This window comes from Triticum urartu, chromosome 1, assembly GCF_003073215.2.
Source record: "Triticum urartu cultivar G1812 chromosome 1, Tu2.1, whole genome shotgun sequence".
Classification (NCBI taxonomy): Eukaryota; Viridiplantae; Streptophyta; class Magnoliopsida; order Poales; family Poaceae; genus Triticum; species Triticum urartu.
Window position 1 is genome coordinate 4,333,113 of NC_053022.1, and position 27,406 is coordinate 4,360,518.

Here is a 27,406-nt window from a genome sequence, read left to right on the forward strand (position 1 = left end):
GGGTTTAGGATTTTAGAGAGAGAGGATCGATCTGCTGGATACCATGTAAAACCAATATGAATCGGGGCTGCTAAGATTGCACGCCTCCTCTCTTCTCATTATGTCATATATATACACAATTACATGGCAATCAACGTGGGTTACAAGTTTAGGTAGGATACAAACCGACTTGATCTATATTAGGAATTCTATCTGTAGCAGCTGGACTAGGACTCTCCAACAGTGGAGACTCATTTATTTTCATTAAAGGGGCACTTTGCCTCTGCACGAACATATACGTGCATGAGTTCCCGGCGAAAGCTCATATTTTCATTGATATGCTGATGCAAGTACAGATAGAACGTAAGCATGGGCTCGGTAGACTACATTTCCTAGAAAGTTAAGATTTGGCAAGTGCCTACAAATTAAGGGAAAAAAGATAAGTGTCCCTAATCCCTGTTCTTGCCCCATTTCTCCCCAGGCATGGCAGGACGCGCAATGTGACAGGCATGGGGAACTGGGCGATGGAGAGCTTGACGAGGAAGCCCGCCAACCACCGTCGCCAGGGACAGCAGGACATAGCCCCCGGCGTCGCCAGAGCCAAATGATGGTGTGGCCACTGGCGGTCAGCCAGGATCGGAGCCATCGTCCTTCCGCCCGCTACCGTCGTCGTTGATGGCACTGTCCTCCTCGCCGCTGTCGCTTGAGGAGGAGCTTTCGTCATCAGTGGAGCTCTCCACGCAGCACCCTAGGCGAATTACGGAGTTCCCGAAGACCTTGACGGAGAGCAGGCCACTCTCTATTAACTTAAAATGGAGAACGTGCCCCTCCGTCAAGCTGTGGGCACGTGCAAAAGTTTTCCACCCCTGACGAAGATCCATGACGCGAGGACAAGGAAAGTCAACATCAGCCCATATGCTATCGTTCCCGCAGCCCCTCACTTGAAGCCACAAGGACCGCGGGGCCTCCTCCTGCATTACCCGGGCGAGCGGGGTCGGAAGCCGGAGGCGACTACATACAGGCCTATATAGCCTGATGAAGAACACGTAGAGCTGGTCCCCGATGTGGCCACCCATCGGAGGGGGGGGGCCGCCGGCGGAGGCGCGGCTGGAACACCGCCCCATCCACCTCCTCCCCGAGCACCCGATGACCTTGGCCTCGTCCCCTTCCTCTTCCCCTTGGGGCGGGTTCAGCCACCGGAGGCTCCAGAGGAGGAGGGACGCACTGTCGAGCAGAACTCCTTGCCGCCGCCACCGAAGCGCCAGCACCCCCTTTCACCATGGTGAGTCGGAAGGAAATGGCGAGCAGAGAGGGGAGAGGAAGGCGAGTGTGGAGAGGCGCCGTCCCTCTCCCCTTTTATAGAAGAGCAAGGTCGGAGCCTGGCCACCCAGCCCAAGGGGTGGCCGCCCAACACGGCCAATGTGGCCTCTTGAAGCACGGGGAATCAGAACCGGCCCGCTCCCCCAATCCACAAGTGCCTGATTTTTCCGCCTCGACATTAATGCCCACGTCCTCCACGCCCGCCGCCTGCCCTTCCTAATAAATGGAGGGTACGTGGCAAGGCAGAAGGGGGAGTGAGGACAGGTGTGACAACCGATTTCCACCCCGTGATCATGGGGTGTGGCGCCATGCAAGTTGCGACCCGAGTCCACTTAGTAAATGAGTAGCGCTCCTCCAGATTCCTCCCTTTTTAATAAGGGAAACACGGGCCGCTTCTTTGCTATCGACTGCGAGATTACGCGAGCATGCTGAGGCCATCCCATGCACGACCCCCACGTCACGCGCTCGACGCGGGTCGTGGGGAAGCACAACTGACAGAAACATCGTGGCGGTTTGCCTCTGCCACGCCCGCCCGCGCACTGCTTTGGGCCTGGCCCAACTACGCCTTGCGCTTATGTGTCGCCTATGGCCGGGGGCTCCTATCGATGTACAAAAGTATGGGTATTTCTATACCCCTTACTTGTGCACGGATGGTCGCAGCCACACCTACAGCAGGCTTGGCAAAGTAGAAGAGGACGGCAGGAGGCAAGGCAGGAACGAGGAATATCAGAGCAGACGCTCAAGGTAACAGGCAGCAGGAGGCGAGCAGGTCCACGCCTGGCAACAAGCCTTGCCGAGGCGCCCTTGCCGGGACAACTTGCGAAGAGACTAGCAGGGCCACCACCCTTGGGGTTGCGAGCTCTGACACCATCAACAACGTTAAGACCAAGATTTGGAGAGCACATGTTTGGTAGCATGCAACCCCTCATGAAGATTGGCAACCCACGAATCCACGTGGGATCAGAGAGCGAAGACCCTCGGCAAACCCTTCCCGGGGACGACTCCAAGGCCTCCGGCAAGCCTTGCCGGGGACGATCGCTGAGCCGCGGCAAGACCCGTGCCCAGCAAGGTTTTGCCACTTCACCACCAATCCAGTACAACGATAGGCACGCCAGCTAAGCAGGCGCCTACGTGGCGGCATGCTGATCTTCATGGAAGCCTACCATCTCGCAAACACAGCAGCTGGTTGGCCAGTGTGGCGCTGCATGCCTCGTCGGCCCGGACGCGTGGCGACGCGAGGAGGAGCGGCGAAGGATGAGATGGCCTATGTTGCCGTCCCTAATAAAGCGAGAGGACACATAGGCAAAGCATTAGATGCGCTTGTCCTACGTTGATCGAGTGATAAGCTCGTACCACTGTAGCTTTCCACCTCCTGTGTGCCACTGTGGCAACCCCTTTATGTATAAAAGGAAGCCCAAGACGCACAGAGAGAGGATTCATACATTTGGAAAAGCACGCACGGTAGCTAGTTCAAAAGCTCAAGAACACACATATAACCAGATAAAGCGGGACTAGAGTATTACGCATCCTTGCGGCCCGAACCTGAATAAAAATCCTCTGTGTGCTTAACGGCTCGACCTGCTCTTCGTTCAACTAACCACCGCCAAACGTAGAAGGGATCCTTGTGATCGGTTTCCCCGACAGCGGCTGATATATTATCATGTTACTTATAGTAAAGTACGGAGTATGTTTTCAACAAACTTCTCTCCGGGGTCAAAATGTTACCGCTGTGTTTGTACTAAGTTATCACGTCTGTTATGTGCATATTACCATGCTATTTGACAGAAGTTATCGGCGGTATGTTTTTAAATAACTTCTATCTCTAGGGTCAAAAAGTTACCATGGTGTTTGTACAAAAATTATCACATCTGCTGTGTGCATATTACTATGCTATTTGCACAAAAGTTAATGGTGTTTTACGATCAACTTTTCTGCCGTGTCAAAAAGTTACCGTGATATTTGTAGGTGGGTTATCGACTCTGTTGTGCATGTATTACCATGTTATTTACATAGAAATTATCTGGAGTTTGTTTTCAACTAATTTTTTCCTAGCTCAAAGTACCGCGGTGTTGTACGTAAGCTATCAGGTTTTCAGTGTTGTCATGTTATTTACACGCAAGTTACTGGAGTAAATAGTTGAGAGAAAAATGGTTTAGAACTAATAGCCATATCCTAAACAGCGTGCAACAAAAGAGATGGAAGTTCAGAATAAAATGTCGCAGCCGTTCTTGTTCTCTCTCGGTGGTAGGAAAAAATCAACAAACTAAAACAAATGTAGCTACATATATGAACCTTTCCCGCAGCCTACATGGCACAACAAGACGTCGCTGTTCCCGGATTGTCCCAGCTTTAGTACATGTTTCATGGGAGATAGTTTCAAATGAGGTTCAGAAGAATGTTGAGATTCTGATGCAAGAAAAAAAAGGCATTTGTAACTTGTAAGCGGGGTAGTAGTTATTTTTTTTTTGCATCAACGGTGAAGTGCATCAGTAGGCGATAACCCAGTTAACATGAGAGACAGAAAGAGAGATCATGAGGGAGATAGAGCAACAACCTGCATCGGTGGAAGAGGATGTCCACAGCAACATGCGTCCGTAAGCAGCACTTGAACTTTTATCCCAATTTTCCTCTGAACTTCAACCTGCTACAAGCACCAGCAGTCATCTTCTTCTCCTATGACGAGGGGCAGAGCTTCGCGGGACGAAGAGAAAAGGTGCCGTGCAATGCAGATCGAACATCAGAGGATGCATTCGGTAAAATTGCAAAAAAAATCTCGTGTGCCAGATACATATTTCGTTTATTGTTATATACATCTGTTTGAGAGATAACTAACATGTGACTGAGGAAGTACACATGGTAAACAACCCGAACTAAAGAAAAGAAGGTACACGGTGCTAGCTACATGCGTAATGACGGACGTGCAACTAAACAGCTTTGCATACTGCAGCCTTCTCCTTTAAACTTAAGCCGCTCTCTGCACGAGGCCAACACAGAGCGGGTTCTTCATGACGACGGTAAACTGGGCCTCCTCAGAAACAACGTCCACCGCCTTCCCCTCCGCCGTCCGCCAGTCGAACGCACGCACCAGGTTGACCACCAAGTACTCGAGGTGCATCGTGGCGACGCCTAGGCCCGGACAGATCCTTCGCCCGGCTCCGAATGGCATCATCTTGATCTCCTTGGTGCCGGTGATGTCAACCCCCTCGCCATCTCCTCCCGCGAGGAACCGCTCTGGTAGGAACTCTCGTGGTCGGTCCCAAGTCTTCTCATCCATGGCCATGTCGGCCACCATGAAGTTCACTGGCGTGCCCCTGGGGATCACGAACCCGCCGATCTCCATGTTCTCTGCCGCAGCGTGCATCACCACCTGGTGCCCAGGTGGGTGGCGCCGAAGGCCCTCAAGCACCACGCCCCGGAGGTACTGCATCTTGTGCAGCTCCTCCGGCCGGTGTAGATCGTCGGGACCTGTACTAATTGAGATCTCATCGAAGAGCTTGTCTTGGACATGCTGATTCTTCACCAGTTCGGCCATGATCCACTCTAGCGCTGTGGCTGTGGTGTCCGTCCCTTGTATCAGTAGCTCGGAGCACATGGCAAGTACCTCGTCGTCGGTGAGGGGGCGGCCACCGTCGGAGTCGATCCTGAGGTCGAGCAACGAGTCCACGTAGCAGTGCGGCAACGTCGTCGTCTCATTCTGATTCTGAGGAGACGGCGGTTGGCTGCTCGCAAGCAGCTTCTTGCGCTCCCTCCGGACATCGATCAAGGGCAGGTACACCTCCTTGAGCTTGCTGCGCATAGCGTGCATGGCATCCAGTCGGCCGCGGAAGAGGCGCGTCGTGACCGCCGGGATGTAGTCGAAGACCCTCAACTTGGTCAAGGAGTAGATCATGAGCTCACGCAGCGCAGAGATAATCTCGCGCGCAACGCCATCGTCAACCCGCTCACCGAAGCACATGGCCACCAAGAGGTGGAACATGGCGAGCAGAAAGGTGTCCCTGACGACCACGCCCGTGTTTCCTGCTTCCTGCTGCTGGCGCCATAGCTTGTCCGTCATGTCAGCAAGCACAGACGCCCGCAGCGGCGCGAACAGCCGGAGCCTGGCCGGGTGCGCGATCTCAGCCACGAAGTTTCTGCGGAAGAGGCGCCATAGTGGGCCGTAGTTGGCGGACGTGATGGTGATGGCGTTCAGGCCACCGAAGTTGCGCACGGCGTAGTCCGGCCGGTCAGCCAGGGCGGTGCCGCGGCCGACCAGCGCAGTGTGGGCGAGATAGCGGTCTGCCAGGGTAACCTGCAGGCGGTTGCCCACCTGGATGCCGAGAACCGGGCCGTAGCGCGCATGGAGGCGCCTCTCAGCGTTCAGGATGTCCATGGAGTCTTCGTCAAGGTGCTGTAAATATAGCAGGTTTCCAAGCCAAGGCAGGCCGGCCGGCCCCGGCGGTAAGCGGCGGCTCCATGGAATTGAGATGAGGAATAAAACCAGAGGAAGGAGAATAGCTGTGGGAAGGAGAAGCCCTGGGAGCTCCATCACGTGTGAATGTGTGATGAGTGATTACTGATTGCCTAGGCCAATTGCAATCATGCAGCACCCGGTGCTTGGTGCCCCTATATATCTTATTTAGAAGGGGACTGGCTACCGCTCAATCGACATGGGTATTGGGTCAGTCGATTGACCCAAACTCTTTTCAGTCAATTATGCAGCGTCTGCACAATGCCAGCCAACGCCATCCAGCGTCGGCACAAGCCCACAGCTGGACCATGGGCTGCTCTAGTCCGTACGGCAGTATAGTATTGGCCAAGCCTTTGCAAAAGACCAATGAATGTACTAAAAAAAAGATGATCAGTGAATAGCACTCTCACACATATTTGCATGCAATGGTTACTGGTTATATGTGCAATCTCACACATGTATATTTATTTTTATACATGTGCAATCTCACCGATGAATAGCGGACTCACATATATTTATTTTTATACATACACATATATAGAAATGTATTATTACTATGCAAAACTGAGCATAATATAGTGAGATTTCCGCAAAAAAGTGTTCTCTAAAAAGTAGTGGATTAGTGACATCGGCATTATCCTTACAAAAGAAATGAAAAGAAAACTAAAAATGAAATAAAACTTAGAGAATGAAGTTTTCTATAGAAGAACGAATTCATGACATTGGTATAATCTTTTAAAAAAAAGATATCAAAATAATGAAATTTTCTAGGAAAGTACAAAACACTTTAAAAAGAAAGAAATGAAAAAGAAAAAACTTTCTAAACTAGCACACAATTTGCACTGAGATTGCACTTTTTGAAATATGCAAAGATAAGCATATAATAGTGCAATTTTCGCATTCTATTATAATTTACACAAAGCGTAACTGAAATAATCTATTTCTTTAAGAAGAAAGAAAATAAAAAATCTTGCGCACAACTTTGCACTCAAATTGCACTTTATCGAATATGCAAAAATAATTATATAATTATGAAATTTGGGCACACATTATATATTAGTTGTATGTATATAATTACACTCATCCAAAAACCAACAAAAAAACCAATAAAGAAAAGAAAAAACTTTCAAAACTTGCACACAATTTGCACTGACATTGCACTTTTTGAAATATGCAAAGAATAAGCATATAATAATGCATTTTCGCATTCTACTATAACTAACGCAAAGTGTATCTGAAATAATCTATTTCTTTAAGAAGAAAGAAAATAAAAAACTTGCGCACAACTTTGCACTCAAATTGCACTTTATCATGCAAAAATAATCATATAATCAGGAAATCTGGGCACATATTATATATTATTTGTATGCATATAATTACACTCGGCCAAAACCCACAAAAACAAAAAATAACCAATAAAGAAAAGAAAAAAGAAAAAACATTCGAAACTCGCACACAATTTGCACTGATATTGCACTTTTTGAAATATGTAAAGAATAAGCATATAATAGTGCATTTTTGGCATTCTACTATAATTTACAATAATGTAACTGAAATAATGCATTTCCTTTAAGAAGAAAGAAAATAAAAAAATTGCACACAACTATGCATCAAAATTGCACTTTATTGTAATATACAAAAATAATCATAAAATCATTTAATTTTTGCTTATATTATATAGTATTTATATGTATATAATTACACTCAGCCAGAAATCCACAATAAATAAAATATAACCACTAAAAGAAAGAAAAGAAGAAAAAGAAAATGCATAGACACAGAAAACAAAAAATTTAAAACAGAGAAATTTGTACACAATACACACAGAAATTGCACTTTTTTATAATATGCAAGAATACGTATATAATAGTAGAATTCTCACAAAATAGAAAGTTCTTAAGAAGGAATGAATTAGTGACATTGGTATTACCATTAAAAAAGAAAGAAAATGAAACAAGCACTAAGTCAAAAACAAAATAATGAAGTTTTGTAAGAAAAAATGAATTAGTGGTTTTGGTATTACCCTTCAGAAAAACATGAAATAGTTACTACAACAAAGTCAAAATAATGAAGTTTTCTAAGTAAGAATGAGTTAGTTGCATTGATATAACCCTTTAAGAAGAAATAAATTATAAAATAATCAAACAATAACAAAAGTTACACACCATATATACGAACAATTGTGCTTTCAATAATATGCAAGAATATGCATATGGTAGTGGAATTTAACAGAAAATACAATTATAACGAAACCGTACTGTTTTAATAGTACGTAAGAAATAAGCACATAATAGTGCATATTTTAACAGAATTAGAATTTATACACATATTATAAATTACTTACGTGTATTTATTTTGTATTCACCCAACATCCAAAATATACCCATAAAAATGACAAAAAACAGAAGCAAATACGCACATAAACAACCTAATAAGAAAATACGTAACGGACTTCAGCCCAACAAGAAATCGATTGAAAAAACGTCCAGCCCAATACAGGACAGCACACACAACAGGAAAAAAAACTAGCACGCATCTTGAAGCAGCAATCAACGGTTAAAAAATCAACTGACCCAAAATGTAAAAGTCAGTCAGCTGATATGTAGCTAAAGTGATTTAGAAGCATCATAACCGAGCACTTTTTGAGACATCTCACGCTATCAGATTCTCAAACATCCATTCTCGCGATCCAATCGTTCTAGGACGTTCGATTCACGCGGAAATCACTCCAACGCGTGCCGTGGACCGCGATCGGCCCTATTCGCGTCAAGGGTCGTTACTCCAGTAACATTTTTGGAGGCCCATGGTGGCATATCCTATTTGGCGCTGCAGGCGTCCGTTAATGTGTATTTTGCAAACGGGCGCCTGCAGCGCCCCGTGCTGGGCTGGCCCATATAGGAATTTTTTTCTTCTGTGTTTCTTCTCTGTTTTTAATCCGCCAAAAAAGAGTGTGCTCGCGGAGATTCAAACAAGCAACCTCCCTCTTCAGTACATACTAGTGCAACCAACCCGCCTATCACTCCGATGTGGTTAACTAGAACTTTTCCTTCCCCTTATTCTTTCCGTTCCGTTTATTCTTGTTGTTTTCATTTTATTTCTTTTTGCTTTTTCCTTTTTGTTTTCTATTTTTCTTCTTCCTGGGACAATAAATTATCTGGTACATTCATGAACTTTTTCGTCAAATCGATGAACTTATTTTGAAATTAGATGAACTTATTTTGAAATTAGATGAACTATTTTTTCAAATATTTGTGTTGTTTTTTAAATCCATTAACTTTTTTTTTTCATTTTTCGGATGAACTGTTTTCAAATTAGTGAAATCTTTTTTCAAATCCGCCGAACTTTTCTCAAAATCGATGATTTTTTTTCGGATTCGATGAACTTTTTCTAATTATGATGAACTTTTCTCAAATTGGATGAACTTTTCTCGGATTCGATGAACTTTTTCAATTATGGTGAACTTTTCTCTAATTTGATGAACTTTTTTTCCCTGGTTCGATGAACTTTATTCAAATTCAATGAACTTTTCTCCAAATTCGATGAACTTCTATCAAATTTGATGAACTTTTTTTCAAAATCAATGATTTATTTTCAATTATTTTAAACTTTTTCCAAATCCGGTCAACTTCTTTTTGAATTTGTGATATTTTTTCAGAAATTCATCAAATTTGAAAAAAAAATAAACAAATGAGAAAAGCTCATCCATTTGAAAAGAGTCAACGAATATGGAAAAAATCATCAAGTAAGGAAGAATAAAAAACCAGAAAACTAAAACTGAAATAAAGGAAAAAGGAAAGAAGGTAAAGGAAGGAAAGAAGGTAAAGGAAAGAAAGAATGGAAATGAAAGAAGGTAAAGGAAAGAAAGAATGGAAATGAAAGAAGGTAAAGGAAAGAAAGAATGGAAATGAAAGAAGGTAAAGGAAAGAAAGAATGGAAATGAAAGAAGGTAAAGGAAAGAAAGAATGGAAATGAAAGAAGGTAAAGGAAAGAAAGAATGGAAATGAAAGAAGGTAAAGGAAAGAAAGAATGGAAATGAAAGAAGGTAAAGGAAAGGAAGAATGGAAATGAAAGAAGGTAAAGAAAAAAGAAATAATATAAAAAGGAAACAAAGTACTAGTTCAAACTCGCTCAAGGGGCCGAGCGGTTAGCGCAACCTAGCACAAAACATGAGGTCGCAGGTTCGATACATTCACTGGGGCAAACTTTTTCCCTTAATTCCCTTTTGCGCGCGCGCCCGTATTGGGCCGGCCCAAGAGCGCAGCTGTGTTGGCGACAAAACTCCTAGTTGGTGCTGAAGGATTGCAATTTTGAGGATTGCAAAATGTTTCGTCAAATAGTTAAATCGGCCATTGATAAAGGACGATTGAAATTTGTTGAGACACCAAGAGATGACCAGTCTATTCCGATTGGTCCCGATGGCAGAAAGTTTTTCCATCGGCTGCTTCAAGCCGATCCATTTAAAGAGAAGCTAAAAACTGCAAGTGATGGGATCAACCTTTCAAGTAAAGAAGTTGTTGAAAAGCATAATGAACATAATCTTGAGGGCGAAAATTCCATCGAAGCTACAATACAGACGCTAAGGACTGGGGGCAGCAAGCACATCCAATGATCAATGAAAGCAAACCAAAAGAAAACAAAGCCAAAATAAGCGCAAGTGTAAGAGATCAAAAATCACCTCCGCTGAACTATTGGATAAATATGAAAAGAAGATTGAGGAGAAGAATGCTTATCAGCCAAATCATGCAAAGAAACCAACATCGCCCCCAAGGCGCAAATATAATGATCGGTATTGGCAAAGTGAGAATTTTAATGCAACATATTTATATCCTTATTTTGGGCCGCCAATGCCAATGTCGTGGATGCCTCCCTATGCTCATATAGATCCATATTCATCATGGGACAGGTATGATACAAGGGCACATTCTCCATCTTATTTTAGACCATCTCACCAATACTATGCAGCTCCAAGAAGATCAACATTTGAACAATCACGCGTCAAAGACTGTTTCAATCATAAGGAATCAGTCCAGAGCTCAAGGAAGAAGAAAGAGGTGGTAAAGCAAGTTTACCGCGTGAAAAGAGATGGTCGTAAGTGTGCTACTTCAGATTTGATCTCAAATAATAAAGAGCCAATTAAAGTGTTGATATTGGCTGCAAAAGGCAAAGAAGTGAAGCAATCGATTGATAAAATCAGAGTGCCAAATCTGAAGAAAAGAAGTTGAGGGTGCACAAGGCCCAAAAAGGGTTGCCATTTGTTGAAACAAAATCACTGTCGAGGTGCTCACTCGGCTTATCGTATTGTCAAGAGAAGGAGTTACAAAAGCTTGGTGCACAAGAACTTGAAGAAAGGAACATGGCATGGGTTCCCAAAGTAAGTACTCAAAATAATAATTATGTGCAAGCTTCCATTACAAGAGTGCGGAGAAGGTGAAGAAGGAAAAGAGTCAAAACTATGAAGGACCAAGCCGAAGGTTTCAGCATCTCCAGTCTACACATTATCTATATTCTTCAACTATGCCATTAACGCCTATGACATGGAATTCTTCATCGGACGAAGTAAGGATTGGAGGAGTTCATTTTTGATTATCTGCGGAAAGGGTGAACAATATGGTTCGGAGGATGGTTTTGATCTATGGAACCTTATCACCGGATCGTTATGGAATTTGAGGAGTTTTCACCTAAGTTTGCATTAAGAGGTTCAAACAAGCAATAGCCGATATATACTTATCGTCCTAAGAACATGCAAAATGGCCAATGGAGTGTTGACATCATCCTTAGAGCAAGCTATGTGCAAGTTATTTTTCGGCACACAAGCTTTGCCAAAAAACAGGGGGGCATGTGTTGACACTAGATTTTGGCACAGCCAAGAACTTATTTAAGATGGCCTCTGTTTGATGTGTTTTTGTGTTTCTTGCTTTCAGAATTTCTAAGTTTAAATTCAAATGTTTTTTCTTTAAGTGCAATTTACACGTCCATGTTTGATATTTGGATGTATACGTACGGGCATGCACTAGCTAATCCTTGGTTGGGCTCCACGTGCATGCATGCACGTTGATTTTGCCCACGTACCAACCAGCGTATACTTGTGGATTACATGCATGGTATGAGCTACATCACTCACGTATTTGATCAGGTATCTAGCTAACTATGCAGATGTAGAGGCTCGGTGCAGCTCCCATCGACGCCTTGCTGAATCGTACATACACCTGAACGCCCGCGCGTCAGTTTCAAATACCTGTATACCGGCGCCCTGGACGGCGCGTATTTAGACATCTCCAAATACCCTATGAGTATCTCTAGTGGGGAGATCACTCATCCGGCTAGAAGGCAAGTACGCGCACACCTATCAAGTACTGATCCTTTCTCTAGCCTTTGTTTTGCATCGCAGGCTTTGTACAAGTACATCAATACCATCAGGTTGGTTGGACGCAGTGGCCACGAGCCGGCCGGTATGTACATATGTATTTTTATTTATTAAGAATACACCCGTGGGCGTGCACGTCAAGAAGAAGAGGAGATAAGTATCGACTCGACACAAGATAAGGACGATGCAAACAAACTCCAGCTGAAAGATCGGAACCCCTTCGGCCCATCACGCGGCCGCCCAAGGGCTGGACTTCTTGCCTATAAGTATAGGGGCACCAGATCACATCACAGGGGGGAGGAGGAGACGCGCCGTCGCGGCAGCATCCAAAGGACGGAGCCAAGAAGAGGCACGCCCGGGGCAGCCGTCGCGGCTGCGTCGAGGACGTCACATCTCAAGGGCAACCATGACACGGCCGCGTGTGGAGGACGCGCCAGCGTGGCACCCCTATGTGTCTTATTCACGTCCAGCAGCAGCGGCCGTGTGAACTGGCCGGAGCTCGACACCGACGGCCGCGGCAGAGCGCCGCCCTATCAAAGGAGACGACGGTGCAGAGGCCGAGCCGGCGCTGACCGCGTCCGATCTTGAAGACGCGGCGACGTGCACCATGCACATGGCCGTTCGGCCATTCCATGTCACGTCCAAGATATGGTCGTTCGTGCCTACAAGAGGTGTCTGAAGACATCAATGCATGATGTCCAGCTTCTCTTCTTCCATGGTACATATATGGTCCCTTCTTCTCTCGATCTTCCATCTACCAGGTACCGTACGTTGAGGCGCCCAAGGGAGACGCACTCCCTGGTGGCAGCGCCCAGGAGATCCGGAGGGCATGCTGCCGGGCTCGCCGGACAGCACGCGCCCGCCGGCCAAGGGACGGACGAAGCACCCACCAGGAACGCACGCATTCATCCCTCACAAATGCAGAAGGAGCCACCAGGAGATCCATCCATCTGGCACGAAGTACCCATCAGAGGACTCACGCACGTCCAGAGAGGGGTGCACGCACATGGGGGAGGCCCGAGGACGGAGAGACACTCAGGAGGAGACGCGCCCCTGCGGCAGCGTCGATGAGAGTTGGCATCTTGCCGGAGGAGATGTACAGGTGCTGCGGCAGCGCCCGAGGCCAATCAGACGAGGAGAAGCGGCGGCGCCAGGAATGACGACTCGGAAACAGCCCAATCTTGGCCGGCGCGTTGGCAGTGGCCACGACGCCCTCAACACCCTCTTCCTCCTAATACATGTGTTTTCTTTGTCATTGTTTTTCCAGGGTTCAGGGAAGGGCGGAGCTCACATACGCAGGACGCAGCAGCGGGAAGGAGGTATGCACGAAGAGAAGACGTGCCCAATGGCGGCAGCGTCGACATGCAGATGAGCAATGTGCCTTGAGGGGTCGAAGGGCAACCACGACGCAGCACGCTTATCGGGCAGCCCACGCGACCTGGTCCTTTCCGGCGGCAGCATGTGCGGCAAGGAGATCACGGAGGCCAAAGAAGTGATGCGCTCGCCGCTATGTTGGCAACACACGTCCGGCCGGCCGGTGGCTGCGGCGGTGACAAGGAGGACGGGCAGCAAGCGGAACACGCTGGTGGCGACCGACCTGTGGATGAGCGTGTGTCAAGATACAACATGGAGTACCATCTCTCAGGTTAACTAACAATAAATATATTCATCTCTCTTGTGTATGAGGGGAAGAAACACATACACGTACAAGGGTCCAGGAGCAGCACCTAGGCATGGAGGTTTGCAGCAGCTCCTCCTGCGTGCCTCGTCTAGGTAGCAGGCAGGAACCCAAGGAGGCACCCTCGAGAGAACTTGAAGATGGTGGCATACATCCATCCATAAGGCCTCGCACCAGGAGGCACCGGGAGGGATCCAGAAGGAACGCCCCAGAAATTGTGGCAGCGATGCCAAGCTGAGGAGGAAGAGATGCCGGCCACGGCGGCGGTCTACCCACGGCAGGCGCCCGAGGAGATGAACAAACGGGAGAAGACCAAGCCTCGCTGACTAATTCTATTTGTTACTATGCCTTTCGTCTATCAGATGCTACACAAGAAGAACAACTGGAAGGCAGAGGAGTCCGGCACGCACAAACATCAGCAGAGAAGACAAGGCGGAGACGCGCCCCTGGTGGCAGCGACAAGGAGATCTGAGGGCGCGCCAGAGATGGAGCCACCGTTAGCCGTGGAGGACGATGGCATGATGGTCGACGACACGAAGGTCTCCATCACCCCTCGCGTCCACTTCGTTACCGTGGCGCTGTAGAAGACGACATGGAGCGACGCCGCACCGCCGCCCACCGTTGATGTCGTCGAGCCGGCGCCATGGAGGTCGACGGCACCGAGGTCGCCAACGCCATTTACGTCCACTTCATCGAAGATGGTGCCGCGGAAGACGACGATATGGAGCACGCCACGATGCCGCCCACCATTGATGTCGTCAAGCTGGCACCATGGGGGATGGCGACACGGAGCTCGACATCGTGCATCCCGTCGTCTACCTTGTCACACCGAAGAGATGCCGTTCGAGATGGAGACCTATGGTTCGCCGTCACGCCCTTCGCCCACTTCATCGAGACATAGAGGACGAAGCAGCGGAGCCTGCCTGGGCGCTGCCCGCCGACGACTTCGTCAAGCAGGCGTCGGCAACCACACCGACACGGAGCTCAACATCATGCAGCCCATCGTCTACTTCGTCACGCAGGGATGTCGTTCAAGATGGCAAACCGGAGCCCGCCATCACACACCGTTCATTAACTTCATCAAGTAGGCGCCATGAAGGGTGACGACACGAAGCTCAATATCATGCAGCCCGTCCTCTACTTCGTCGCACCAGGTGGCACGCACGCGTAGAGGCCACAAGGCCGCCGCCCTTCACAATGCACACATCCATCCATCAGGAGATCCATCCATTCACCACGCACGTCCTAAGAGAAGACTCGCCAGCGCCACATCCATTCGTCGCCGGCGCTACATCCATCCAACTCACCAGCCAGCCATCACGCCCATCCATCCAACACACGGCAAACCCCTTCACAAAACACCAGAGGCAGACCGCATCTTGCAGGAACCGCAGCCGCAACGGAGACCAACCAGCAGCCATCCATGCAAGGGTGGCAAGGACTTCGACGACATGAACACCAAGCTCATTTTTCCTGATGGTGTCACGTTCTTGGCTGGAGATTACTCGGGATCAGCCGAAGCTCTCCAACGACGCAGCCCAACCGCTAGCCCCGGCGCCCTACCATGGCGGCCTTCATGGCGCTCGGTGAACACCTCATGGCGTACAGGCCGCGACGCACAAATGGCGACCAACAGGGCCACGGTGAACAGGTTCATGGCAAAGGGTACACCGGCGTACAGGTTTTGCATCACGCTCTTGGAGGAGACGAAGTGGCGGAACCGGAGCTCGCTGACGACGCAGCCCGAAACTCTCCTTTCCCTTCACGGCGTACAGGTCCTTGGTGGAACCAATGTCCGCAAAGACGGATCTAAGACCGGTTCTTCCTTCATGAGGCACGCGTCCCCGATGAACAGGTCAATGGTGTACAGATCCTTCATCGAGCTCGAATTTGCAACGGCGTTGTCCAAGGCCGGTCCCTCCTACGAGAGGTGCACCCACTGTGGCAGACAAAGCAGCGACGTACAGGTCCACGGCGTCGCTAGCGTACAGGTCACCCAGCCCAGCGCGACGTGGCCTCTACAATGCTACCTTTCCACAGCCTCGTGAGGCGGCCCCCCTTTGTCTTGGTGGACCGCCGAATACTCGGCGTCTAGCCGAGATGAGATGCCAACCACCCCGGCGACGCCCATGTGAGCGCGCGTTAGTTTTTACACTGACGCCGGTCTCCCCAAACCGTTACACCCGCAAGGCGTAGCCCTTTGAACACCCTGATGAAGCAACAGGTCGTCAAGAAGTCTAAGCCGAGCGCGACCCATGCTACCCCAACACCAACTACTCCAATGCCGCCAAGACCGACGAGGCACGACAGCGAGGGCGGGCGCGGCCACCGCTAAGGCCACCCCACTTGCGGTGCGTGTACCGACAAGGACACGGGCTCTGCCGCTGCCCACACACACATCACCATCATCATGCATGGAGGACGCGAAGCGAAGACGACGAGGACGACCACACGGCTTAATCGGACGTATCCCGCGGAGCAACCCGCTGGTGTAATTAACCGGGAGCCTTCCAAGGCCCCGGGAACCAGGAGACCGCAATCGCCACAGTCAGGCTGGCCGCGCTAGTAGGCCACGAAGTGCACTTTTTTGTTTATGGGATCTTGTAATTTTTTTTCTCCAATGAGATAAATGAAATACTCGTTTCCCGTATCTTTTTTTTTGTGTACTACGGTACACTGGCACGCCCGCAAATTTTCTTTTCTTCTTTCCCCGGCGCAAGAGAGAAATACACTCCCCTTCCCTTCTCGCGGAGTCTTAGATATTTTTCTCGTGTCAAACAGCCTCAAATGGAGAAGTGATCTACATGAAAGAGTTCTGTAATGTTGATATGAACATCTTTGAAGTTTGGGTCATCGCTGTCCGATTTCATCTCGAAGGCCGAAACTATGCTCAAAGTACTAAGATCTTATATTTAGAGTACAGTTTGGCCGATTAAGCCCCCAAGACGACCTCAAATGGAAAAATAATCTACACGGATTGTCTTCGCCTCGTCTAAACGATCGATTTTGATATAAAAACCATTCCAATCCGAGTTTGTATGCAAAAGTTAGAGCCATCGGAATGCAGCCCTGTCAGGGGGCAAAAAATGGCGCGCCCCACCAGACACCCGGTCTGGTGGGTAGCGCGAATAATAGCCTGTTTTCCGTGAGCGATTCGACCCTCAAGATGACGTCTGATCAAAAAACGTTCAACATGAAAGTTGTCCGTCTGTGGGTCAAGATTGCTTTTGGACTCGTTTCCATACGAGGTCGTTTACCACCACAAAAAAGACTCGCAAGGTGCAACCAGTTTCAACCGAATAGTTTTGGAAAGTTCAGACAAAACCAATCCAAATTTCACTAGGGTTTTGGACGTGAATCCAAGCCTTTTCCTTGCACGGAAAGTCCAACCGCCTCTTATATACCTAAGGGGTGACGGACGATTGAACAACACACAATCGATCAATTCATCTACCACTTTTTATCTTTTATCTTTTCTCCTTAACCCTAGTTCTTCTACTTCTTGTTCTTTGTTTGTTCTTCTCCATTGCAGGGCGGCGAACCTCGAGGCCCTAGGGGCAGTCAGGCCGACCTAGGGCAGCCCATAGCCTCCGCACGCCCTGACGGGGTCCCTCCCGGGCGTGTGGGGTTTCGGGTCTACAAAAGCGCCCGCCGGATTGCCTGCGTACTGCGCTTCTGGACGGGTCTCCTTCGATGTGAGCTACGGTGCATCACCCTCGGCGTTGGAGGTACACGGTGACGTGTTCGTGTGCGAACAGCGACACGGCCATGAACCCCGTTAACACAGTCTTCGGTGAGAATTACCAACTGAGTGTCACCTGCTAATTGATATTGGAAAAGCGTTCTTCTCTTCTTCCCAGAGTAATTTCGATTGTGTTCAGGTGCTGTTTGTGTTAAGCGCTTGAGGAAAGCTCCCTTTCTTTCCAAAATTGGTGCAAATTGGGATGATTTTGGATGCCATGATGATGGAGGCCAGGAAGGGCTTGATGGAGAGGGAGAGGGATCAGTTTCGTTCAGCATATGGGTCATGGCCGTCAACGATGACCCCATGTGCCTCAGTGTTATGAAGGTCATCCTCCGACAGTGTCAGTATCATGGTCAGAGCCTCCTTGCACTTCATTGTGTATATTTTTGTTAGAAACTTCATTGAGTTTTAAGACATATTATTACGCCCACGAGCAAACGCAGTCAGGCCCTTTGCTATCACGTTCCATTACCTCTCCAGAAACCACAATAATCGCACTTGCAAATTAATTTGCAGTATTCATCCGAGTTATACAGTATGACTTGTCCTATTATGATTTATTTTTTCTATATATTTAGTGGTACTTCTGGATCTTTCATAGCACAAGCATTCTTCTAATGCATTATATGTCACCTTTAGTAGCAGGAGCAAGACAGTGCCTTATATATCCTCAATTCCCTATCTTCAAATGCTTCATAACAAGGATGGGTTCCCTTTGGTAAGAGATTGAGTTATACAACAAAGTAAATGCCAGTGATTTTATTTAGATCTTCAATTGGTTACACATAAAATTATCTGAGCTCCTGTATGTTTTGTGCCTTGTCTTGCGCAGACATCGTGTTTGCTACCCTGGTCTAGCAAATATGTGATTTGATTTCATATCAACATAACATTTCAATTTTAATATTGTCTCCAGCATATGATGAAAGATTCGATCTTTTTGAAATGCAGCTAGGTGGGGACTTCTAAATGCTACTGGAAATAAGATGAAGATGATTATTTGAACATGCACACAAGAATGGAATGGTTTGTGACATCCAGCAGCCACTACTACGCTCTGTAATGTCAAAGATATTGTTATTGTGGTGATGTGCTTCCTTTGATGGTGGGCTTGCCCATCCTACTAATAAAAACAGTTCCTGTTCTATACAATTATATTTCCAATACAATTCACATATTTTATCTCTGTATAGCCTTCCTTTGATTGTTCGCTTCAGCCTAGATGTTGGCGCAGTACGGAAACTTGAAGTTTCTCTTTCACATATACTGCACCATGACTGTGCATTAGTAAGCTTGTGCACTTGCAACTCTTGCCTTTCTTGCATTTTTGGGTAGCATTGGGCTCAGAAAAATAAGAAGTCATACAGCTTTCAGTGAGTGAGAGCACCAAAACTGTTACTGCATTTGTGAAGTGTTTTCCCTATTTTGTGTTCTAATGTGGTCAGATCCAAGGAATTCAAGGTGCATATCTTCGACAAACTTGTGCAGTGGAGCGTGATGGCAGCTCAGGTGCTCATCAAGGATAACTAGCGGTGTGACCCGCGCAATTGCGCGGCTAGATGTATAAGGTATTGTCATGTTCATATTTTTACATGTATATACATATGTTAGTCATGAACTACTGGTTTTCTATTAGATAAGCATTCTAAATTGTATTAGACCATGGAGCCACATCATAACATGCTCAAAATTATATTTTATTTTTATGTCCGCCGATCACTGGCCCCATAGTGAATTTTAATCGATTTTAATTTCACACAACGTGATTAGACTTTAGTAGAAACACATTCTGCACGTGGGTTGTCGTTAGGTACTCTACTAACCCGGAACTTTTTAACTTTGACACCCCTCATTTATCCACGGGCTTTAAATGGAATGCGCACTAAAACCAACATTTAGTTTATCCTGCTATTTACTTCTGAACTTCATATGAATCTTTGAAATTGGAATATTTATGGCCACCCAAATGGTTCCCCCTACGCTGCTGTAATTTTGAATTCGTCACGATCAATAGTTGTGATAATTTAGCCTATGTGGAAGAACATAGTACCATGTTTTCCCACATTTCTAATGTAGTAGATTGGCCCTAATAGTAGCATCAATTTATGGTCTAAAATATAGAGGGTCTAAAATACATAGAAGTATTGCAGCCAATATGTACAATTGTATTTGTTGGTTAGAACAGTGATATATCTCTGACAACAAATGAGCGGTGTCGGTGAGATAAGCAACCTAGGGTGGTAAAAGAAAGACGAAACTTACAATGTTTCTTGCATCCTTTCCATTGCATCTCGCGAGTGGCCATCAATCCATGATTGCCTCCACTCTACTACATGTTGTGCCAAATCATAGACTCAATATGATTCAAAATGATAACTTCATGCTGTGTCTAGATTCAGTTATGAATACAAAACTTTTAATTTTAGTTCTGTATGGACTCTCTATATGGCAGTCGCAGAAAATAAATTGTCCTTTCCCCTTTATTTTGAATTCATATATATAATTAATTGCACTTGGATGGATTATTGGAAATTATTTTTTGTATTTATGATTTTGCCCCTAAACAACCATGTGCTATCTGTTGTTAATCATTGCTTTGCAAAGCCCGCCTGCTTATCACCATTAATCATCACATAAGCAATATGTAAAAGCAAGTAGTTGATCATGCATGTATTCTGGATAGTAAATTTCGTCACCACATGTGAGTCTCAGTTATCCCAGCCGGCTAGGACATGTTGATGCATCTATGCCATGTCTCTATGGTCCTTGTGACCCATCGTGACATCCACCCGCAACATGCAGAATAGCTCTAGAGAATATTTGGCAATCTAAAAATAGTAAATTCTAGAGAAGATTTATAGTTGGGGAGTTGACAAATATTACTTTTATCTCCCACAAATTGACAAATATTTAATTTGTGTCATCATAAATAATTATTTACATTGACTCATAAATACATGTACTGTATAATGTCTTCTAGAATTACTTGCTCGACTTCTACCAATGGACATGCACGCGATATCAAGACATTATATCAGATATGTTTTTTATAATCATATTAGTTATAATTTTATAGTTTTTTTTGCCAGAAATAATTTTAGAGATCCTTCTAATAAACACGGTCCAACATCTTTTTTAAAGTGTCAAGACCCTTTTTTGTTGACTCATTTGGTTGTTTTGTAGGCAATTGAATGGTTCAGTCATTTAATTTTCGTTGGAATACATTTTATAGAATTGTTTGTTGGAGCACATGAGCAACATGTATTCACGTAGGCGTTGAGCTTAGATTGGCCACCAAAAGATTTACTGTACTTTTCTTACTTTTTCCTTTGAGCGGGGAAGCGATTTCCTGCTCTCAACGGGTTATTATAATCTTTATTAGAGAGGCAAAATAGTTAAGCTAAGCAGAATTGATTGATCGTGTTCATGGTACAGGCGGCAACATACACATCCTTAAATTATTTAAAATAATTTTTATCTGGACCATAAATTTTTATAATCAATGGATTAAATAATTTTGTACTATGAACGGATGTGGACATTTTTTAGAATTTTTTGTTGGAGAACATGAGCCACATGTATTCACGGAGGTGTTGAGCTTAGATTGGCCACCAAAAGATTTACTGTACTTTTCTTACTTTTTCCTTTTAGCGGGGAAGCGATTTGCCGCTCTCAACGGGTTATTATAATCTTTCTTAGGGAGGCAAAATAGTTAAGCTAAGCAGAATTGATTGATCGTATCCATGGTACAGGCGGGAACATACACATCCTTAAATTATTTCAAATAATTTTTATCTGGACCATACATTTTTATAATCAATGGATTAAATAATTTTGTACTATGAACGGATGTGGACATTTTTTAGAGTTGTTTGTTGGAGCACATGAGCAACATGTATTCAGGTAGGCGTTGAGCTTAGATTGGCCACCAAAAGATTTACTGTACTTTTCTTACTTTTTCCTTTTAGCGGGGAAGCGATTTGTTGCTCTCAATGGGTTATTATAATCTTTCTTAGGGAGGCAAAATAGTTAAGCTAAGCAGAATTGATTGATCGTGTCCATGGCACATGTGGGAATGTACACATCCTTAAATTATTTAAAATAATTTTTATCTGGACCATAACTTTTTATAATCAATGGATTAAGTAATTTTGTACTAAGAACGGGTGTGGACATTTTTTAGAATTGTTTGTTGGAGCACATGAGCAACATGTATTCAAGTAGGCATTGGGCTTAGATTGGCCACTAAAAGATTTACTGTACTTTTCTTACTTTTTCCTTTTAGCAGGGAAGCGATTTGTTGCTCTCCACAGGTTATTATAATCTTTCCTAGAGAGGAAAAATAGTTAAGCTAAGAAGAATTGATTGATCGTGTCCATGGTACAGGCGGGAACATACACATCCTTAAATTATTTAAAATAATTTTATCTGGACCATAAATTTTTATAATCAATGGATTAAATAATTTTGTACTATGAACGGATGTGGTGACTTGTTTTTTGTTTTCTAACATTAATATTTTTAAGTACGGGCTGGTTTTAGCTTTTTTTATAAGGTACCTCCGGTTTATAGTTTTAGAATTTTTTAATCAGTTGATTGCCGGCTGCTTGGTGGGTAGGCCTGTCGCCGTGTCCGATTGAAACTGTGCATCTCCCTCAGCAGTTTTTCTTTGTGTGCATGCAAACGTATAGTTGTGTACTTCTTCTATGTAGGCACGTGATAGATATATTTGCATGCAACTTTTTATTTGTTAATTTTAACTGCCGCACGCTTCCGTTTATGATTCCAGATGTAGTTGCCGTACATATGCATGTATATACACGTGACGGTTCAATGCGACCATATGTACATGTTTACCATGTTACGTAGGAACTTTAAATCTTAGCCATTAATATTTTGATCAAACGGTGCAAATAATATTAACATATGTGGATAAACGTGATGGCTTGTTTTACTTTTGTCTTATAATTATATAATAGATAGATATCCCAAGAGTTTAGGAAGCACCTCTCTGATCCTGGTTTTGATTCCAAGCTGTATGTGCTTTTTTTGACATACACAAATTCTGTCACATAGTCCATGACTATACTGGAAATAGTTAATCCTATAAGAAAGCAAAAAAAATAGCATAAATGTGTTCACTATTATCATGTCCTTTTGAACATTATTGTTTGAATTAATATACATCCTCTTTCCACATATATTAGACTTGGCGCCCTCAATCCTTAGAAACCTCATTGTATGATAAAGCGTTCATGTAAAGATAAAACTCGTGTGCATGTCCATGACATATGGCGCTCTCTCTCTCTCTCTATAATAATAATAATAATAATAATAATAATAATAATAATAATAATAATAATAATAATAATAATACCCAAGCCTCTATTCCAGGCAAAGATTTTGCTCTAAGGTTTAGCCACTTGTGTGAAAATGATGTATGGTGAATACCGCATGTGACACGTGCTATTTGTTTGGTACCTGGTGGTGTACAACTGCTTTGTAGATTTAAGGTTTCGTTTCAAATTTTTTGAACTGGTTTGATGGTTCGTTTGGTTCATTTAGCATTTCTTGACTGCACGTAGGGCAGCAATTCCGGGCAGGATTTGGGGACATTCTTTTTGCTGCCTGGGTGCACCCGTGTTTGAATTGGTCCCCGGTTTTGTTGTTTTTGCTGTTGGATTCTTTTCGCTGTGTGATGGGGTTGGGCGCTGGATGGATATGGTTCTGATCTGCATGCTTCTAGCGATTTGCATGCCACGTTTTAAGCGCTACGCCCTATCCTGTTCTCTGGAAAGCACCATCGCCGCTTAGCTGTACTCTCTCGAAAGCACCATCTCCACCGCCCTTTATGTTTTCAACTGCTGCCCCGGTCCCTTCGCATCGTCACACCAACTCAGTTGAGCATCGCTGTTTTGATGTTTCCTCGGTGCACTGGTACCTGCGGCGGAGGGAACCGGCGAGAGCAGTTTTGGTGGAGAGGGGGGCGGCTGTTAGTGTGTGCGGTGCTCGCGACGGTGGGATGCGGCTGTTTCTGTGCGCGGAACTCGCGGCGAGGCCGCCGCATGAGGGTGTAGGCGCCGACGCTCATGCGCTCGACATGCATCCGGAGGCCGAGCCGGCACTCGACATGCATCCGGAGGCGTCGCTTCTGCAACGTTCGCACCGCCGTGCGCCCGTGCCCAGAGTCCCGCAACCGCAAGGATATGGTTGCGTGCATGCAGGACGAAGAACGAGGCTGCGACGGCGGTGCTCCGTGCCCATCGCCGTTGTTGGTGTTCTGTTCGTGGTCGTACATCTCTGATGAACTCATGGTGTATTTTTTCTTTTCCTCTGCAGATGACCGTACTGGTCGGGCTGTAGGAGGCACTGATGGACACTGTTGTCGTAGCTTCACCATAGTCGGCTCGGCTAACAGGGGCGACGTCGGCTTAGACGCCGCCTCGGGAGTCTTTGCACGGCTCCGCCCGGACGGCGTCCTCATGGACTGCACGAACTCCTCCCCTTCCACGCGCCGCTAGCTGCCACGCTGTTGACTCCCGCAGCGGCGTCGTTTCCGTGGACGGCACGCTCACCCTCCCCAATGGCAGCGACGAGGCCGTCCTTGCATGGCTCGGCCGACCCGTGGCTTGCCGGAGCTGCAACTGCAGCTTTGCGCAGGAACAATCACGCCATCACCACTCCGGGCGCTGCCTCCGGCCACGGCGATCGGAGATCCACTACTCGCAAGGGCCGCATGGGCACGGCCTGTCTCCGTGATTGCCTCGCGACGTCTCTCCATTCAATCCATTCAAGACGGTGCGAGTCAACGAGGCTCGAGGATGCGCGTTCAAGCGTGCCGTCGCCGGCGGAGCAGCTCGAACAGGAGCGTGCAGCGGCCACGACAGCACGCGCCTCCCCCACGAACACATCCCACGCGCTGATGCCCACGGCCACCCCGCGTGCCGCGTCGTGGCTCTCCATACGACGCGCCTCCGACGGGCTGAGAGGGTTGTAGCGCGGCGAGCAGCGGTAACGTGGCACCGTCGGGCGTGACGCGCTTCGCCGGAACAAAGATTATGGAGCACCATGGAGCATGGAGAGGAGATAAGGAGCACGCGAGCAGAGAGACCAAGACGCGAGCACCTCTCTGTAGTCAGCGCCAGCCAAAGGATTCGTAGTCGTAGGCCGTGTGCCTCGAGGCTCGAGCCATCGACTATGATGTTGCGGTGGCCTTGATCTACAATGTAGACGACCATCGACCTGGCTACGCTTCCAGAGCGCGTTCGTGCAGTGGTCGCGCTGCGACGACGACATCCACGTACGACGCCGACGTGACGATCAGGTTTCACGCCGGCGACCAGGGGAACGGCGATGCATTCGATGGGCCCCTCGGCACGCTGGCGCACGCTTTCTTGCTGACAAGCCGACGGCCGGATCCACCTGGACACCTCGGAGACGCGGGTGGCCGGTGGCGACGTGTCGCAAGCCTCGCTGGACGCAGCCGTCGACTTGAAGTGTAGCAGTGCGCGAGATCGGCCACCTGCTCGGGCTCTCCCTCTGGGTTTCGCTCTACATGTACCCAAGAAATGGCGGAGGAGCAGAAGAGCGCGAGTTGCTGCAGCAGTAGGTGGCGAGGAAAACGGGAGACCTGGAGCTGGATGCTTGCATGTAGTGTCTGATATTACAGGTGTATTCTTTGCCATTCAAAAGTATGGAAGTATAGGCGAGGGGGAGGAGCCTGTTGCGGCTACCGAGCTACTCCGGCTTCCGGAGATTCATGCTGGAGTGCGATATGCTTTTGCTGCTGTGGAAAACGTTTCTACATGTAGGCGGTGCCGCTACGGTACATTTTGGATTTGTTCAGTGACTGCTCTATTTGTGATCCGATCATCTCTGATTTTGGTCTGCAGTTTGGCTTCTCCCGTTTCCTTCTAGGATTTTTGCTTAGTTGTCAGAGTTAGTATTTTATTGGATGGAGAGATGATTGTTAACTCTTGACTCATCACGAGTGGACATAATATACTTTTGGATCGGTGTCCTTCTCAATCCATGCTAAACAAGTAGTTTAGGGGGCTCCCCTCCAGTCATGAATTGGTAGTTTTTATGGGAATGATCATCGATGTTTTATATTTCTTTCTCTTTGCGCGTTTGCGTCCCAAATAATCGACTGAGAAATTGCATAATTCGCTCCAGAAGCTGAGACAACTGCTGGGAATAACCTGCTGCTGATATAAAAACATTTTTTTGTTCTCTGTTTGTGTCCATGTACATGCCACACAGTTTGTTTATTACAAAATTTACAGATAGCACAATTCTTTACGGGGAGCGGCGTGCCGCCGTGCGGATATGGCTAGTAATAATAATTGGAGGCACCATACAAGGCTCCAAGTTAATCCTCACAAACTAAAAAAATTGTCCATTAGATCTCCAAATTAATTATCTATAGCCGTTGGATGAGTTTCTTTAGGAGTCCTGAGCTATTGTCCCGCGTGCATCTTTTTTAATAAAAAAAACAACTCAGGCACCATACAAGGCTCCACGTTAATCCTCACAAACTAAAAAAATTGTCGATTATATCTCCAAATTAATTATCTACAGCCATTGGATGAGGTTCTTTAGGAGTCCTGAGCTATTGTCCCACGTGCATCTCTTTTAATAAAAAAAAATCTCATCTCACATAGATTACATGTAGGATGTGATTTCCTTTTAGATTTGACGTGCGTGAGGTACCGCATCTCAAAAGATATAACGCCGAGGTCTAATTCTTTAACGCCCACATCCAAGTTTTCTAACAAAAACCAAGGTCTAATTCTTTCAGAATAAAAACAACGTCCACACGTATTAAAAAGAGTCCCCAGTGGTCATGTCTTTTGCACAAACAAAAACAACGTGCCTTCTTCCTTGAATAGTGAAATAAATGCGTGTACAGAAAAGAAGTCCACAAGCAATATAAAAAAAGGACTGTGCTAACGACCAGTCGACTGGTCGTCAGCGACAAATCCGGACGACCTTCGATCGATCCTCCCGCTCGTCCCGCTGCGTCGTTCCTTCGATCCTCCCGCTTCCCCGATTTTCTTTCTTCTAGATTTTCTTCCCACCGATTTTTATCTCACCTCGGTTCATAGACTTTTTTACCTCGGTTCACAGACTTTTTTTCACTCGTCCGGTTTTATATCGATTAGTCTAGAATAGCGGAGAAACCAAGTTTTCTAACAAAAACCAAGGTCTAATTCTTTCAGAATAAAAACAACGTCCACACGTATTAAAAAGAGTCCCCAGTGGTCATGTCTTTTGCACAAACAAAAACAACGTGCCTTCTTCCTTGAATAGTGAAATAAATACGTGTACAGAAAAGAAGTCCACATGCAATATAAAAAAAGGACTGTGCTAACGATCAGTCGATTGGTTGTTAGCGACAAATCCGGACGACCTTCGATCGATCCTCCCGCTCGTCCCGCTGCGTCGTTCCTTCGATCCTCCCGCTTCCCCGATTTTCTTTCTTCTAGATTTTCTTCCCATCGATTTTTATCTCACCTCGGTTCATAGACTTTTTTACCTCGGTTCACAGACTTTTTTTCACTCGTCCGGTTTTATATCGATTAGTCTAGAATAGCAGAGAAAAAGAAATAAAGTGCTAAAAAGGGGACTTGAACTTTGGTCTCCCAACTAGCTACAACAGCCACTAACCAACTCACCCGTCTTTCTTTATTGTCCACAATACAAAAACAGGGATATTTGAACCCTTCTTCTAACTATCATATTAGCAAAAAAAGAGTCTTGATAACTTGGAATAAGCAGCGTGATAACTATGACATGACCATCATGGTAACTTCAACATAACGCCTTGATAACAAATAACATGATAAAGGTTGACAACTCTATCATTATAAT

The 27,406-nt window shown here is 46.1% G+C and overlaps 1 protein-coding gene across 1 annotated transcript; it reads right to left on the reverse strand.

The window, feature by feature from the left end:
- Positions 1–4,076: 4,076 nt before the first annotated feature.
- On the reverse strand, positions 4,077–5,858 carry LOC125550768 (cytochrome P450 89A2-like). The gene has a single exon (XM_048714137.1). The coding sequence runs from the start codon at positions 5,822–5,824 to the stop codon at positions 4,262–4,264; it is 1,563 nt and encodes a 520-aa protein (XP_048570094.1). The 5' UTR covers positions 5,825–5,858; the 3' UTR covers positions 4,077–4,261.
- Positions 5,859–27,406: the final 21,548 nt, after the last annotated feature.

Coding starts and splice junctions, on each gene's coding strand:
- LOC125550768 (XM_048714137.1), bottom strand. CDS start 5,824: ATGGAGCTCCCAGGGCTTCTCCTTCCCACAGCTATTCTCCTTCCTCTG.